This window comes from Bos javanicus, chromosome 24 (assembly GCF_032452875.1).
Source record: "Bos javanicus breed banteng chromosome 24, ARS-OSU_banteng_1.0, whole genome shotgun sequence".
Classification (NCBI taxonomy): Eukaryota; Metazoa; Chordata; class Mammalia; order Artiodactyla; family Bovidae; genus Bos; species Bos javanicus.
Genome location: NC_083891.1, coordinates 1,041,479 through 1,054,670, shown reverse-complemented (window position 1 = coordinate 1,054,670; position 13,192 = coordinate 1,041,479). Strand labels below are relative to the sequence as shown.

At 43.0% G+C, this 13,192-nt stretch overlaps 1 protein-coding gene across 2 annotated transcripts in view; it reads left to right on the top strand.

The window, feature by feature from the left end:
* Nucleotides 1-13,192, top strand: part of ATP9B (ATPase phospholipid transporting 9B (putative)) — a 150,999-nt gene that overhangs the window by 51,342 nt on the left and 86,465 nt on the right. For both annotated transcript variants that reach the window (XM_061399483.1, XM_061399484.1), the window contains one exon: nt 4,297-4,391. In XM_061399483.1, coding sequence (XP_061255467.1) covers nt 4,297-4,391 — 95 coding nt within the window. The remainder of the gene's footprint in view (nt 1-4,296; nt 4,392-13,192) is intronic.

The window sequence follows — 13,192 nt, the reverse complement described above, 5'->3', positions numbered from 1 at the left end:
CTATAATTTTAAGAATAGTGTAATTATTTAACATGAGGTATGTCCTTTTACTTTGAAGAAGAGCATGTATATTGTTTCTAGTGTTTGGTAAGTTTACAGATATCTGGGTAAGGTATATAAACACAAAATATGTGAAATTTAAGAGGCTTTAGAGAGTCTTTCTTGTCTCATTTTATATGTTAGAAAGCAAACCTTTAGAGCAGAGCCATGGGCATCGATGTCTCAAAGTATGTGTTAGACAGAATCTAGAATCCACTCCCTTTCAAGTTGTTTTTGTACTTTATGAAGTACACACACAGATGTATAAACATGCATATATTTAAGAGGAAAAAAGCAATCTTGAGAAAAACGTTTAAGCGTAAAATAATATGTACTGCAAATTTCCTTGAACTCCTTTTTAGTTAAAACCAGTTATTCTCCTTATCATAAATCTGTTGACAAATAATGCATAACAAAATTTGTTTCCCTGTGAACTTTATTGGGAACAGACCTTGCTTAAGTCCATGCATGAGGGCAGTGCTGAAAACAATGGGGAGCTTGGTGGGCAGTAGTTCAGAGGACGAATATGTGATGCACTCCAGCAAGGGAAACAGCAGCCCTGCCAGAAACTTCCCTGCTAGACTCCGGGGGAAAGTCACCCAGTAGGGGGCCCACAGCCCCCGACCCGTCTGTGTGTGCAGACACTGGGCTACTCCATGCAGGAATAGTGGGAGTGGGACAGATTGGAAAGGCTTCTGGGAAACAGACAGGCTCACCCATGTTGGCCCGGGGCCTGAGCACAGTCTCTAGATTCCCCGCTCTGTTCCCAGGGCAGTTCCTGTGAAGCTGACCTTCAAAACAGAATCACATGCACCCCCATCACCCCTGCCTAGACGTCAGTGTGTCTGTCCAGGCTGTGGTCCCAGGCTCAGGCAGAGAACCTTCAAGCTGCTGGTCCCTGACCGACTGTGGGGCCAAAGTAGGACTGTCCAGAATTGCGAGAGTTCCCCATGAGCCATACACATTCACTGATAAAGAATGAAAAATCTGACCAACCAAGCACATTCAGGCACTATTTTTTTTTAAACCAGTAAGAGGTTTACGCAGAGCCTAGAAAGCAAGGAAATACTCTGAGCAAGGATATCAGAGGGAGGGTACTGTGGAGGAGCAAGATTTCACAAAGTTGTCAGCCAGGTCTTTAAAAATAAACCATTGACTAAACAACCAGCATCCAAACTAAATTCCTGGTTTGTGTAATGTGGTTCAAGCTGTTAGATAAATCAGCTGTGACGAGGTCTGTGTTGGTGTACGGCACTGGGGTCTGGAATCTCATGGACCCGATGGTGGCATGGAGCTGTGCTTCCTGGTGAGACCCTGGGGCAGTTCTCCTCTGAGCCCGCACAGGGCATCACCTGCCTCCTGTCTCTGGGACATCAGATGTTCTGTGTGGGCCAGGACTGTCACTTAGTTGTGTTCGGACTCAAAAATCATGTCTGACTCTTGGCGACCCTGTGGACTGCAGCATGCCAGGCTCCCCTGTCCTTCACTGACTAGTAGGTGCTCAGTAAGTAGTAATAGCCTTCATTTTTGATGAGAAAGAAATGACACCCTATTATGGATACATATATAACTCTACATTTTTTGAGGGGCCAAGTCCAAAATAGTTTCTAACTGAAAATGTAGACTCCATAACTACTGCTTCCTTAATTTGGAGTTTTCTGTTAGTTCTCATCATAATCTTTGAAAGACCTACCCGGAGAGAGCCGGGCCAAAGTGTGCTTGTGTTGAATCCCTCCGGTGTCCCTTACTGCTCTTCCTGCTACTTTGTCCCAGGCCTCATCCTTCCTGCCCTGGCCCACCGTTGGTATCTTTTATTCTGGCCCTTTGGCCCTTGAGGTTCAAAATTTTCTAAGAAGACTTTTGCGGGGGATGGGGGGTTGGGGGGGAGTCGCACTGCATATCTTGTAGGATCTTAATTCCCCGGCCAGGGATTGAACCGGGGGCCTGTGTTAGTGAGAGCCCAGCATCCTAATCACTAGGCGACCAGAGAACCCCCATGCCCAGAAGACGTGAACACTTGATATGTGTTACTGTGGGTCTTCTTTTCCTTAAGTGTATATCATAGTCATTTTCCAGCTGAATCCTCCTCCCTTAGGGCCTCTCACAGAAGTCCTCCACCCCATTTCTGGTATAAGGCTCTAAAAAGCCTGCTCCAAATGACTAAGTTTCATTTTAGAACTTTATGGCTGGGCTACTTGTATGGCCAGTGGCATGCATACTCTGATTCTCCCAGCCCATTTTTTTTTTCTTTAATTTTATTTGGTTGTTTATCTAATTATTAATAAGGTCAGTAGGAACTGTAGTACCTGGAATAATGCTTTCAGTATGGTGGTGTTCAGTGGATGTTGGGTACACACCTAAGACCAGTGTGGTGTATCAACCTGTAATAATGTGAAGCAAGGCCAAGCCACATGAGTTAATTCAGAAGTTGACAGTGCTGCCTTTCTTTCCTAAGTTCTTAGTGAACATTTCTAGACATTTCCTATAAAATCTTCATTAGGTCTTCATTTATTTTTTAAAAGATGTTAGGAGATATTTATTTCTAGATAGCATGCAAACCTTTAATTTAATGCTTATGTTTTGCTGTAGTGATCACTATTGAAAGCTGACCTGGCATACGGCAGTCTCTTCCTCTGGATAAAAGGGAAAAGGCCATGAGATAACTTATTGATGAAATTAGCTACTGAAGTGGAGAGGACGTGTAGTCAGCCAATAGTTGTCATAGCTTGAGCTCTGTTAAAGGAGCATGTATGCAGTGAGCCGTTCAACAGAGCTGCAGTGTGCTGAACTGTGCTGGTCAATAGTATAATTCTACATAAAATTGATGGATAGGAGCAAACACTGCTAGACAGGGGAAGGGGAGCTCAGAAATATAAATATGGAAAAAGTACAATGAAAAGTAATCTCCATTTTTGCAGGTGTTACAATGTAAATTTAGATGTAGGTTACTATAGTGCAGTTTCAGTTATTTGCAGTTTTCCTATCCTGCAGAGAACAAATGTATGTGTAACATTTTTGGTTTACATTTTCTATAATAATCTGAATATGTTTCTTAAAGGTTTTTAAAAATGTTGTACTTTGTTCTTAGGTTCACAGAACAGTGAGAAGGAGGTGCAGAGGTTTCCAGTATATTCCCTGCCCTCACACACGGGTAGCTTCCCTCATTATCAGCGTCCCCACCAGACGGGCCGTTTGTTACAATTGACAGGCTCACACTGGCACGTCACTGTCACCAAGCTTCCATCATTCGCATTGAGATTCTCTCTTGGTGTAGTACGTTCTGTGGGTTTTGGCACATGTGTAATGACGCCCATCCATCGTTGTATATAGTATCATGAAGAGTATTTTCTCCGACCTAAAATCTTCTTTGCTCTGCCTGTTTGCCTCTGCCCCCACTCCATCCTGGGCAACCACTGATCTTTTCAGTGTTTCCGTAGTTTTTTCTTTTCCAGAATGTCATGTAATTGGAATCACATAGTATGCAGCCTTTTGAGATTGGTTTCTTTCACTGAGAAATAAACATTTAAAGTTCCTCCATATCTTTTCATGACTTGATAGCTCATTTCATTGTATTGCTGAATTATTCTCCATTATCCACATTTACCACAGTGATCCATTCACTCACCCAAGGACGTCTTGGTTGTTTCCAAGTTTTGGCAGTTGTGAATAAAGCTGGTATAAAATCTACATGCAGGATATCATGGAACATAAGTTCCTCAGCTCTTTTGGATAAATGTCAGGGAGTGCAGTTGCTGGATTGTATGGTAAAATTATGTTTAGCTTTGTAAAAAACACCAAACCGTCTTCTGAAGTGGCTGCACCATTTGCATTCCCAGCAGCAATGAAAGAGAGTTCACATTGCTCTGAGTCCCCAGCGTTTGGCGCTGTCGGTGTTCTAGAGTCTGGCCATTCTCATAGGTGTTGAGTGGCGTCTCCTTGTTGTATTCCCTTTCGTTTCCCTTTTGTGATGTGGAGCATCTTTTCATGTGCTTATTTGCCACCTCTATAACTTTCTAAAATAAAGTACTAATTAATAGTAAACCTTAATAGTCAAGAACACCAAACAGGAGGTAATCACTTAAACAGTTAACGCGCTCTGTCTTTTCAGCAAACTCATTTTGTGAGTCAAATAAGTAGACTTCTAAGGATTTTTGTTCATGGGAATCTCTAGATACATCATTTGTATATCACCACTGTACGATGAATTGTGGCTTTAAGGTACCCATAACTCAGGAGTTTTTCTTCTCTTATTCCAAGGTTCGTGTTTTATTCGAACTGATCAACTCGATGGTGAAACTGACTGGAAGCTGAAAGTGGCAGTGAGCTGCACACAGAGGCTGCCCGCTCTGGGGGTGAGCGTTGTTGTCGTTACTCCATCAGTTACTGTATGGTCATTTCTGGGCACTTACGTACCAGCTAACTTGATTAATGCATTGATAATGTAAAGAATAATTTCACTACTAAATTCATCGAAAATTATGCCCACATAATTTCTGTGATATCTTAGCACATACCCTGTTTGAGGTGTGGTTTTGAATGTTCTGAGCTTGGCTCAGGTTTTCCTTCTTTTCTTTCCCTTTCCTTGTTATTTCTATTTTTAATCCTCTCATTTGAGTAATCTTTGAAATCGAGACTCCTGGTGGGGGTTAGATGAGTCCGTTTTTGGTAACTAACTGACTCCCAGAAGGCTGTTAAGGTGCTGCTTTGGGATAATTCAGGGGGGGCATCCCCAGCCCTGAACTCAGCCCATCCACTTCAGCTTTTCCCTCTGAGAGTGGAGAGTCTTCCCTGGGGAGGAGGAGGTACAGTGTCCCTGTGTCTGTCAGCTCCTGAGGAGGAGAAAGACACCTGCAGACTTCTGGCTGGGCCTCTGCTGCCTGGAGATGGACAGGATAGAGGACACCATGCTTGTGGATTTCAGCGTGTTCCGTGGTCTCTGAAAGTCCATCTCACATGTGCTCAGAATCTCCGAAACTGCTACACATCTTTTTTTCTTTTTCTTTAAGCAAAATCACAATTGTGGCCTTTTGGTGTTGTTGGGTGTTGTATGTGCTGTTTATTTGAATGAGAGCAGCTTTATCTTAACATGATTTGTTGATATTCATTGGAGAGTAAAGAAAGACTGAGATTGTCTTAAGAATGACCTTGAAGCCAAGCAGTTGTTGCAGGGAAGGGGGTTGAATCCTCTGGATTTGCTCACTGTCCTGAGATGGGCTGGCTTTGATGGAAGTAGGGACGGCTCATGGTTCACAGTTAATTCTGTGAATCACCGGGGACTTCCTTATTCTTGTATGTATTGCACTTTGGGGAAACTAAATCTGTGTGACATGTGTCAGCCTTGGCAGTATTTTGATTCTTCAGGTGCTTTCCATCAGCTATACTTTCGGTAGTGCCTGCGTTGAAATTCCTTCCTTCTTTAGAGTTTGTTGGGTTTCTTGGGTCTGTGGGCTCATGGTTTTCTTCTCTTTCCGTCCTCCTTTCTGCCCAGACTCCTCTCCCTGGGACACGGGTGACAAGCGTTAGACTTGACGTTCCTGCCCATGTCGAGCTTCTCACTTCCCAGGGGAGTCCCATGTTGGTCGGTTTTTAAATTCACCAATGTCTAGTTTTCTGTTAAAGACCTTGGAGAAGGAAACGGCACCCCACTCCAGTGTTCTTGCCTGGAGAATCCCAGGGATGGGAGGAGCCTGGTGGGCTGCCGTCTATGAGTTCACACAGAGTCGGACATGATTGAAGCGACTTAGCAGCAGCAGCAGTAGCAGCAGCAGCAACAAATTATTTTATTCCAAATACTGTATTTTTAATCTCTGGAACCAGGTTCCATGTGGTCACCACTTTTTGTTATTATTTAAGTCCTCTTCTCTCCTAATGTGTTCATAGTTTCATTTAACTCTATCAGCAGTTTGTGATACATATTTTTTGTTTGTTAATTCCATTGTCTCTGTTATTTCTGAGTATGTTTCTTTTTAAAGAATTTTTCTCCTTGTTACAGGTCACACTTTCCTGCTTCCTTGCATAGCTGATAACTTTTAATTGGGTGCTGAATAATGTAAATAACTATGATTTTCTCTTACTTCGCAACCTACTGATCTTCATTGTCTTAGTTCCATAACTTGTGGATAAACTTGACCTTTCCAAGACTTGTTCTTAAGCTTTGTTGGGGAAGCCTGGAGTCCCCTTTATCGTGATGCTAATGTAACCCCACCCCAGGGCCTGCTCCTCCTGGGGTAACCGTGGGCATCTCAGGCTCTTCTGAGGTACCTCTAACTCCAGCCGCTCAGACTGTGTCTCTCCCCAACTCTGTGTCATCCCTGGGTCTGGGCAGGATGCTTCTGGTCACACTGCGCCAGCCATCACTTCCCTTGTCCTCCTCAGTCCAAGGCGGGAGCAGACTCATCAGACCTGCTGTGGCCTGTCCTTCCCTCCCCCTCCCTCTGTGCCGGCGCCTGCCAGCTCCCGCAGGTCCCTGGGCTCTACCCGCCGCTCTGCAGCCTGGCCCCGGGCGCGGCACCTGCCCTGGGCAGGAGGCTGGCCTCCCTGGGGCTCGCAGCTGTGTTCTCATCTCCCGAGGGTCCCAGTCCTGCGACTCTACCAGGTACCCTGTGTCCTGTGTCTGAAACAGCTGACTCACATGATTTGTTCATCTTGCAGTGGGAGGGCAAATCTCACACCAGTTGCAATGACACAGCTTGTAGAAGTTTGATTAATTCTTAGTGAGAAATATGTGTCTTGTGGGCTAACTGAGCTCCATGATATTTAAAATTAAAATTAAAAGGTGATCCATCAAGCATAAAGTTTTAACAAGTCCAGAGCAATGGGCCTGTGCTATTGGAGGGTTTGCTTACTTCAGGAACATACCTGCCAGGAGGACGGGGCACACCCCGGCCATGTCTCCTCTGTCCTGGAAGGCACTTCATACCCTTGTTCTCAACCACACAGCTTCCTTCACAAACACGTGAATGAAGCTGTGCACATTTTTCCTGTTAGGATAGGCGTTCAGCAGTATGTTTGGGGGTTATCCTTTTATGTTAGAAAATACGTGTCTCTGAAGGAGTTTTTTAGCTACATGGTATTTGGCAAATTATAACCTCTGGGACTAGCCTGGCATTGGTGAATGTGAAAGTTAATGTTTTGATATTTTATAGATAATAATAGAGTGCAGAAGTAGGCATAGCGCAGCGGTTTGATCCTTTGGCCAGAATGCTCTAGAAGACGACAGTGACAGCCCTGCTCATCTCCTGTACGTTAGTCAGTGGACCCGTCAGCCTCTTCAGTCTGATGACTGCGAGAGTGGCATCCCATTTAAATATGCTTTTAATCTTTCTGTGAGGTTGAAGATTTCTTACCTAAGAAAGTAGACTTATTTTATTTTTTTGTGTCTGTTCATGTTGTCTACCCATTTTCCTGTTGTATGTTTTTAAAGAGGTTTTTATATCTAGTTGGCTAATCATTTATCATTCTTCACTGTTTTAATCTGTTTTAAATATTTTTGTTTATAGTTTCTTTTGTCCATATAAAAGCTTCCTGTCCTTAAATAAGGTGACCTAACAGCAGTTTTAAAGTAGTCTCTAGAATGATTATTTATATAATGTGATAGAAGTGCTAATTATCATTACAGTGACTTTCAAACTGACTTGTACATCTTAAATTTACACAATGTTAGATGTCATATATTTCAATAAAAATATTTTTAAAAATAAATAATCACTGCCTTTATTTCTTGCTTAGACTGTTTCCACTCCATGGTTATAAAGATCAGATCAGATCAGTCACTCAGTCGTGTCCGACTCTTTGCGACCCCATGAATCGCAGCACGCCAGGCCTCTCTGTCCATCACCAACTCCCAGAGTTCACTCAGACTCACGTCCATCGAGTCAGTGATGCCATCCAGCCATCTCATCCTCTGTCGTCCCCTTCTCCTCCTGCCCCCAATCCCTCCCAGCATCAGAGTCTTTTCCAATGAGTCAACTCTTCACATGAGGTGGCCAAAGTACTGGAGTTTCAGCTTTAGCATAATTCCTTCCAAAGAAATCCCAGGGCTGATCTCCTTCAGAATGGACTGGTTGGATCTCCTTGCAGTCCAAGGGACTCTCAAGAGTCTTGTCCAACACCACAGTTCAAAAGCATCAATTCTTCGGCACTCAGCCTTCTTCACCGTCCAACTCTCACATCCATACATGACCACAGGAAAAACCATAGCCTTGACTAGACGGACCTTTGTTGACAAAGTAATGTCTCTGCTTTTGAATATGCTATCTAGGTTGGTCATAACTTTCCTTCCAAGGAGTAAGCATCTTTTAATTTCATGGCTGCAGTCACCATCTGTAGTGATTTTGGAGCCCAGAAAAATAAAGTCTGACACTGTTTCCACTCTTTCCCCATCTATTTCCCATGAAGTGATGGGACCGGATGCCATGATCTTCATTTTCTGAATGTTGAGCTTTAAGCCAACTTTTTCACTCTTCTTTCACTTTCATCAAGAGGCTTTTTAGTTCCTCTTCACTTTCTGCCATAAGGGTGATGTCATCTGCATATCTGAGGTTATTGATATTTCTCCCGGCAATCTTGGTTATAAATGGTTACTTTAAAAAAAAGTCACTGCCTTGTCTTTATGCTTGGACTGTCCCACTCCATGGTTATAAATGGTTACTTTAAAAATAATTATGCTTTACACATGAACCCCCTAGTCCATCTAGCATTTGAACTCTGAGTAGGAAATCAAAAACAACTGCTGGCCAATTGCAGCCGTACTGTTTGCTGACTTGCTCACTATTTTAGCACAATTTTAAGCTTGCCCTGGGAGGTTCTGTTTTAAAGCCTCAACTTTGGTGTCTGAGTGTGCAGACTTCTCCAGACCTTTGCACATCTGTTCTCCCAGACTGTTTCCTGACTTTACACTTTATATCTTTTGCCATGCTGCTGCTGCTGCTGCTAAGTCGCTTCAGTTGCGTCCGACTCTGTGCGACCCCATAGATGGCAGCCCACCAGGCTCCTCCATCCATGGGATTTTCCAGGCAAGAGTACTAGAGTGGGTTGCCATTGCCTTCTCCAATCTTTTGCCATATTAATGTGTAAATGTTTTAAATTCTGTGTCGGTAAATATTTATACATTTTCTTTTTTTGAATGTGGATTTTGTGTTGTGCCCAGAAGGCTGTTCTTCCACCCGTGTTTGTTTATCATTTTAACCACTGTCAGTGTTTGTCAGCGGTAGTCTCAAGTGACAGGCTGGTCATTAGCATTTATTGTCTTGTAATTATTAAATATTCCCTGCGCATAGACCATAGGGAAGGAGGGTCAGTCCTGTTGCTGAATCTGTGTGGCTGAAAGATGGTTTTCTGAGTGAGGTCGAGTAGGTTCTTTTCACGGCAGCCTGCAGCTGGGCCGGAGTCTTCTCTGCGCAGTCCTCCTCTCCACTCTCTGCAGCCTCACTTAGACCCCCAGCGTTTCTGTTGGCTTTGCTCTTCCTTTTCTTAGGTGTTGCCCGAGAGAAGGCTGTGCTGTTGCGTTGTCACTGAAGACGCCCAGCTTTCAGTTCTCACTGCTTGTTAACAGGGTAGCCCGTTGGCCTCAGCCTGTCCGCTGAGCCCTGGAGGCTTCCCGCTGCTGCTTCTCAGGCACCCTTTCCCTCCTCTGTGTCCTGCCTTCCGTTCCCAGCACACATTCTCAAGTAGTCTCCCCAGAGTTGCAGAGGGGAGATGCCACATGCCCCAGTGACTGGAGGATGTCTGTTTGCTGTTACGCTTGGGGTGGGGGGCCCACCCCAGAGTGTTTGCCTCTGCATTGCCTTTCCAGGAGCTGGGAGGTGCTTGAGTGCTTGACACCTGGAAGCAGTTGCAGCAGAACATTGGTAGTAGAGTTAATTTGCTAGAGTGTTAAAAAAGAAGTACAGTGTTAAGGCACTGTATCAGAATTTTTCTGAAAGAAAAGCCAAACAAGCAAGGCTCTATGTGTTACATAGATTCCAGGAGCATGGGTCAGCCGTGACAGAGGCTGTGTGCAGAGGGGCCTGCAGAGTGCTGGTAGAAATGTCCATACGTTGATCCTGTTGGTGTCACAGGTGTGTATTTGTATTAAGATGCAGAACATTGTACACTGTAAGCATGTATAATTTATTGCTCGTAAGTTATGTCCTAAGAAAATGTTTAGAATCCCACCGTGTTGCCTGTATTTTTGAATATTCCCTTGGCTGTGATCACAGGAAGTACTTTCTATCACATTCAGTATTATAAGGATATTTTCTTCATTTTTATTAGTGACAGATGTATAAATTACAAAATACTTAGAAAGCTAGAGTAGACAGTTCATACAGTGCTACTTTTAAAATGTTATGGTTGATACACTTTGATAGGATGTTAAGCGTTTGGGTGAGGTAACTGGAAAATGAAATGTTTTAAGTTTTGATAAATTTAGCTGAATTCGTGATTCAACCATCAATTTACATTTGTAACTTCATATAATTTGGCATATTAGATATAGACTTTTTTTTCATAGGAAGGAAAGCTCTAAATTCATTTTGGACATAGGCAAAGCAGTTTGGCTTTTCATCTGATAGCTTACACTGCTCATAACTATCACTTATTTGACTTTTCTGTGTCTGATGTAAAAGACCCAGGGAGTGTGCAGTGTTATTTGCTGTTTGTCACATCGACAGTGGAGCGTTGTGTCCGTGGTGCCACCAGGAATGGGTGAACCTGTGTTAGAGCCCTTCCTGAAAAACTGAGGAACAGGCTTCCTATTGTGTCCAGAGCACCTAATGTGATCAAAGAATTGAAGCTGAGTCAGAGCGGTGTTGTCGGCTGATCCCACCCTGTGATGGCAGGTCTGGCTTCTCACCGCCGTGCGGGCAGGGCTCGGAAACATGTGGGAAGCGCGTTCCCGGCTTCTGTGATCAGGCAAATTTATTAACAACAATGAGGTCACAGCAATTTTCAATAAATCATGACTCGCTGATTTATTTCAAAAGATCCATATAGCAGTAAACAATACCATTTACATTTAATTAGTTTTATTGAACGAAAGGCAATTTTATTTGTAATGAACCACATGTTATGATTAAGGATGTATTTTAATGACCTTTAAGTAATGCGAACAAATGTTGCCCTTGACCTAATAGCAGAGGCTTTCCTACATTATTGAAAACTTCAGAATGATTTTTAAATTATCATGAAAAGCTTCGAATGACATTCTCATTATTGTGCCATTATTCAGTCATTTGATGTCTAATATACTAGATGAAATGCACTCCTCTCAGTGTTCTTGTGCATTCAGAAATATGGGGGCTGTTGCTAGGCAGTTCTTTATTTCCATGTATCTAAAGATATTCTCTTTTATGAAAATGTCACTTTTTAAAAATTACCGTGACAGCATAGTGCTTAAATTTTTAAATGATGGACGTGCTCAGTTACTCAGTCGTGTCCAACTCTTTGCAACCCCACAGACTGAAACCCTCCAGGCTCTTCTGTCCATGAAATTTTCCAGGCAAGAATAATGGAATGGGTTGCCATTTCCTACTCCAGGAGACCTTTCCATCCCAAGGATCAAACCCACATCTCCTGTGTCTCCTGCATTGACAGCCAGATTCTTTATCACTGAGCCACCTGGGAAGCCCCTTGAATGATGAGTGATCCTCAAACTTCCTCAGACTTGCTGGGAAAGATTGAGGGCAGGAGGAGAAGGGAACAACAGAGGATGAGATGGTTGGATGGCATCACCAACTCAGTGGACTTGAATTTGAGCAGACTCCAGGAGATGGTGAACAACAGGGAAGCCTGGTGTGCTGTAGTTCATGGGGTCACAAGAATCAGACATGACTTAGCGACTAAACAGCAACAACAAAAAGACTGAAGTATGCATTTAACTAAAAATGATTGTGAAAAGTTAAAGTTGTATCATTTCCACATTAAATTAAGAACCTTGTAATTATACAGATCCATTTATCACACTCATTTTTGATGCTAAAGCACACTGCACAGTTTTTGTGTGCACATACTTTTGTATGTATTTGTAGATGTTCTATATGTAGTGTGTCTACATATACCATAAACTATTCTGATATTTTATCTGTATTTTAAAGAAATAAAGTTAAAAGCCAAGATTTTTATTTTTCTTCTGTATTAATCATTTTTGTTCCTCACCATTCATTCCTAAAGACCTGAGTTTCTACTGAATATTGTTTCCTGTCAACCTAGAGAACTTCTGTTAGCATTTCTTGTAGTTTATGTCTGCTAGCAGTGAATTCATATTTCCTTTTATCTCAAAATATTGTTTCCCCTGTTTCGTGAAGGAGATTTTTGCTGAATATTGAATTCAGAGTTGACCAGTTCCCCCACCCGCCACAGTACTCTAAGTATTTTGTTCCATTATGTTCTGCTTTCATTATTTGTGATGAAAAATCAGTCATTATTTTGATAGGTTTTTTCCCTGTATAGACTGTGTCATTTTTCTCTAGGTATTTTTGAGATTTTTCTTTATATTTGGTTTCTTCTTTAGCTGTGACTTTGTGCCAGGTTTTACTCCCCTGGTGGGGAGTTTGCTGAGCCTCCTCAGTCTGCACACATGTGGCTGTCAGCCAGTCTGGCATGGTTTTGGCCTCTTGTTTCTCAGAAAGCTTTTCCTGCTCTTTCTGCTGTGCACTCTTCCAGGCCCTCACCTGCTGTGCTCAGGGACGCTGCAGCCGCACTCGCTGTCGCAGTCTCACCCCTGTGCGTTCTTCAGAGTCGCCATCTCTTGACCTGTCTTCAGGTTCACCGACTCTGTTCTCCGTTAAGCCTATCTAATGAGTGAATTTATTTCAACTGTGTTTTTTTTCAATTCTAGAATTTCCAGTTGGTCCTTTTTTGTAAATATGTTTTCTTTTTCTCCTGTGGTTTCCTATTTGTTTATTCTTTAAGAGAATGTTTTCCTTTAAAGATTTGAAATGTCCTAATAACTGCTATCGGAGAAGGCAATGGCAACCCACTCCAGTACTCTTGCCTGGAAAATCCCATGGACGGAGGGGCCTGGTAGGCTGCAGTCCATGGGGTCGCTAGGAGTCAGACACGACTGAGCGACTTCACTTTCACTTTTCACTTTCATGCATTGGAGAAGGAAATGGCAACCCACTCCAGTGTTCTTGCCTGGAGAATCCCAGGGACAGAGAGCCTGGTGGGCTGC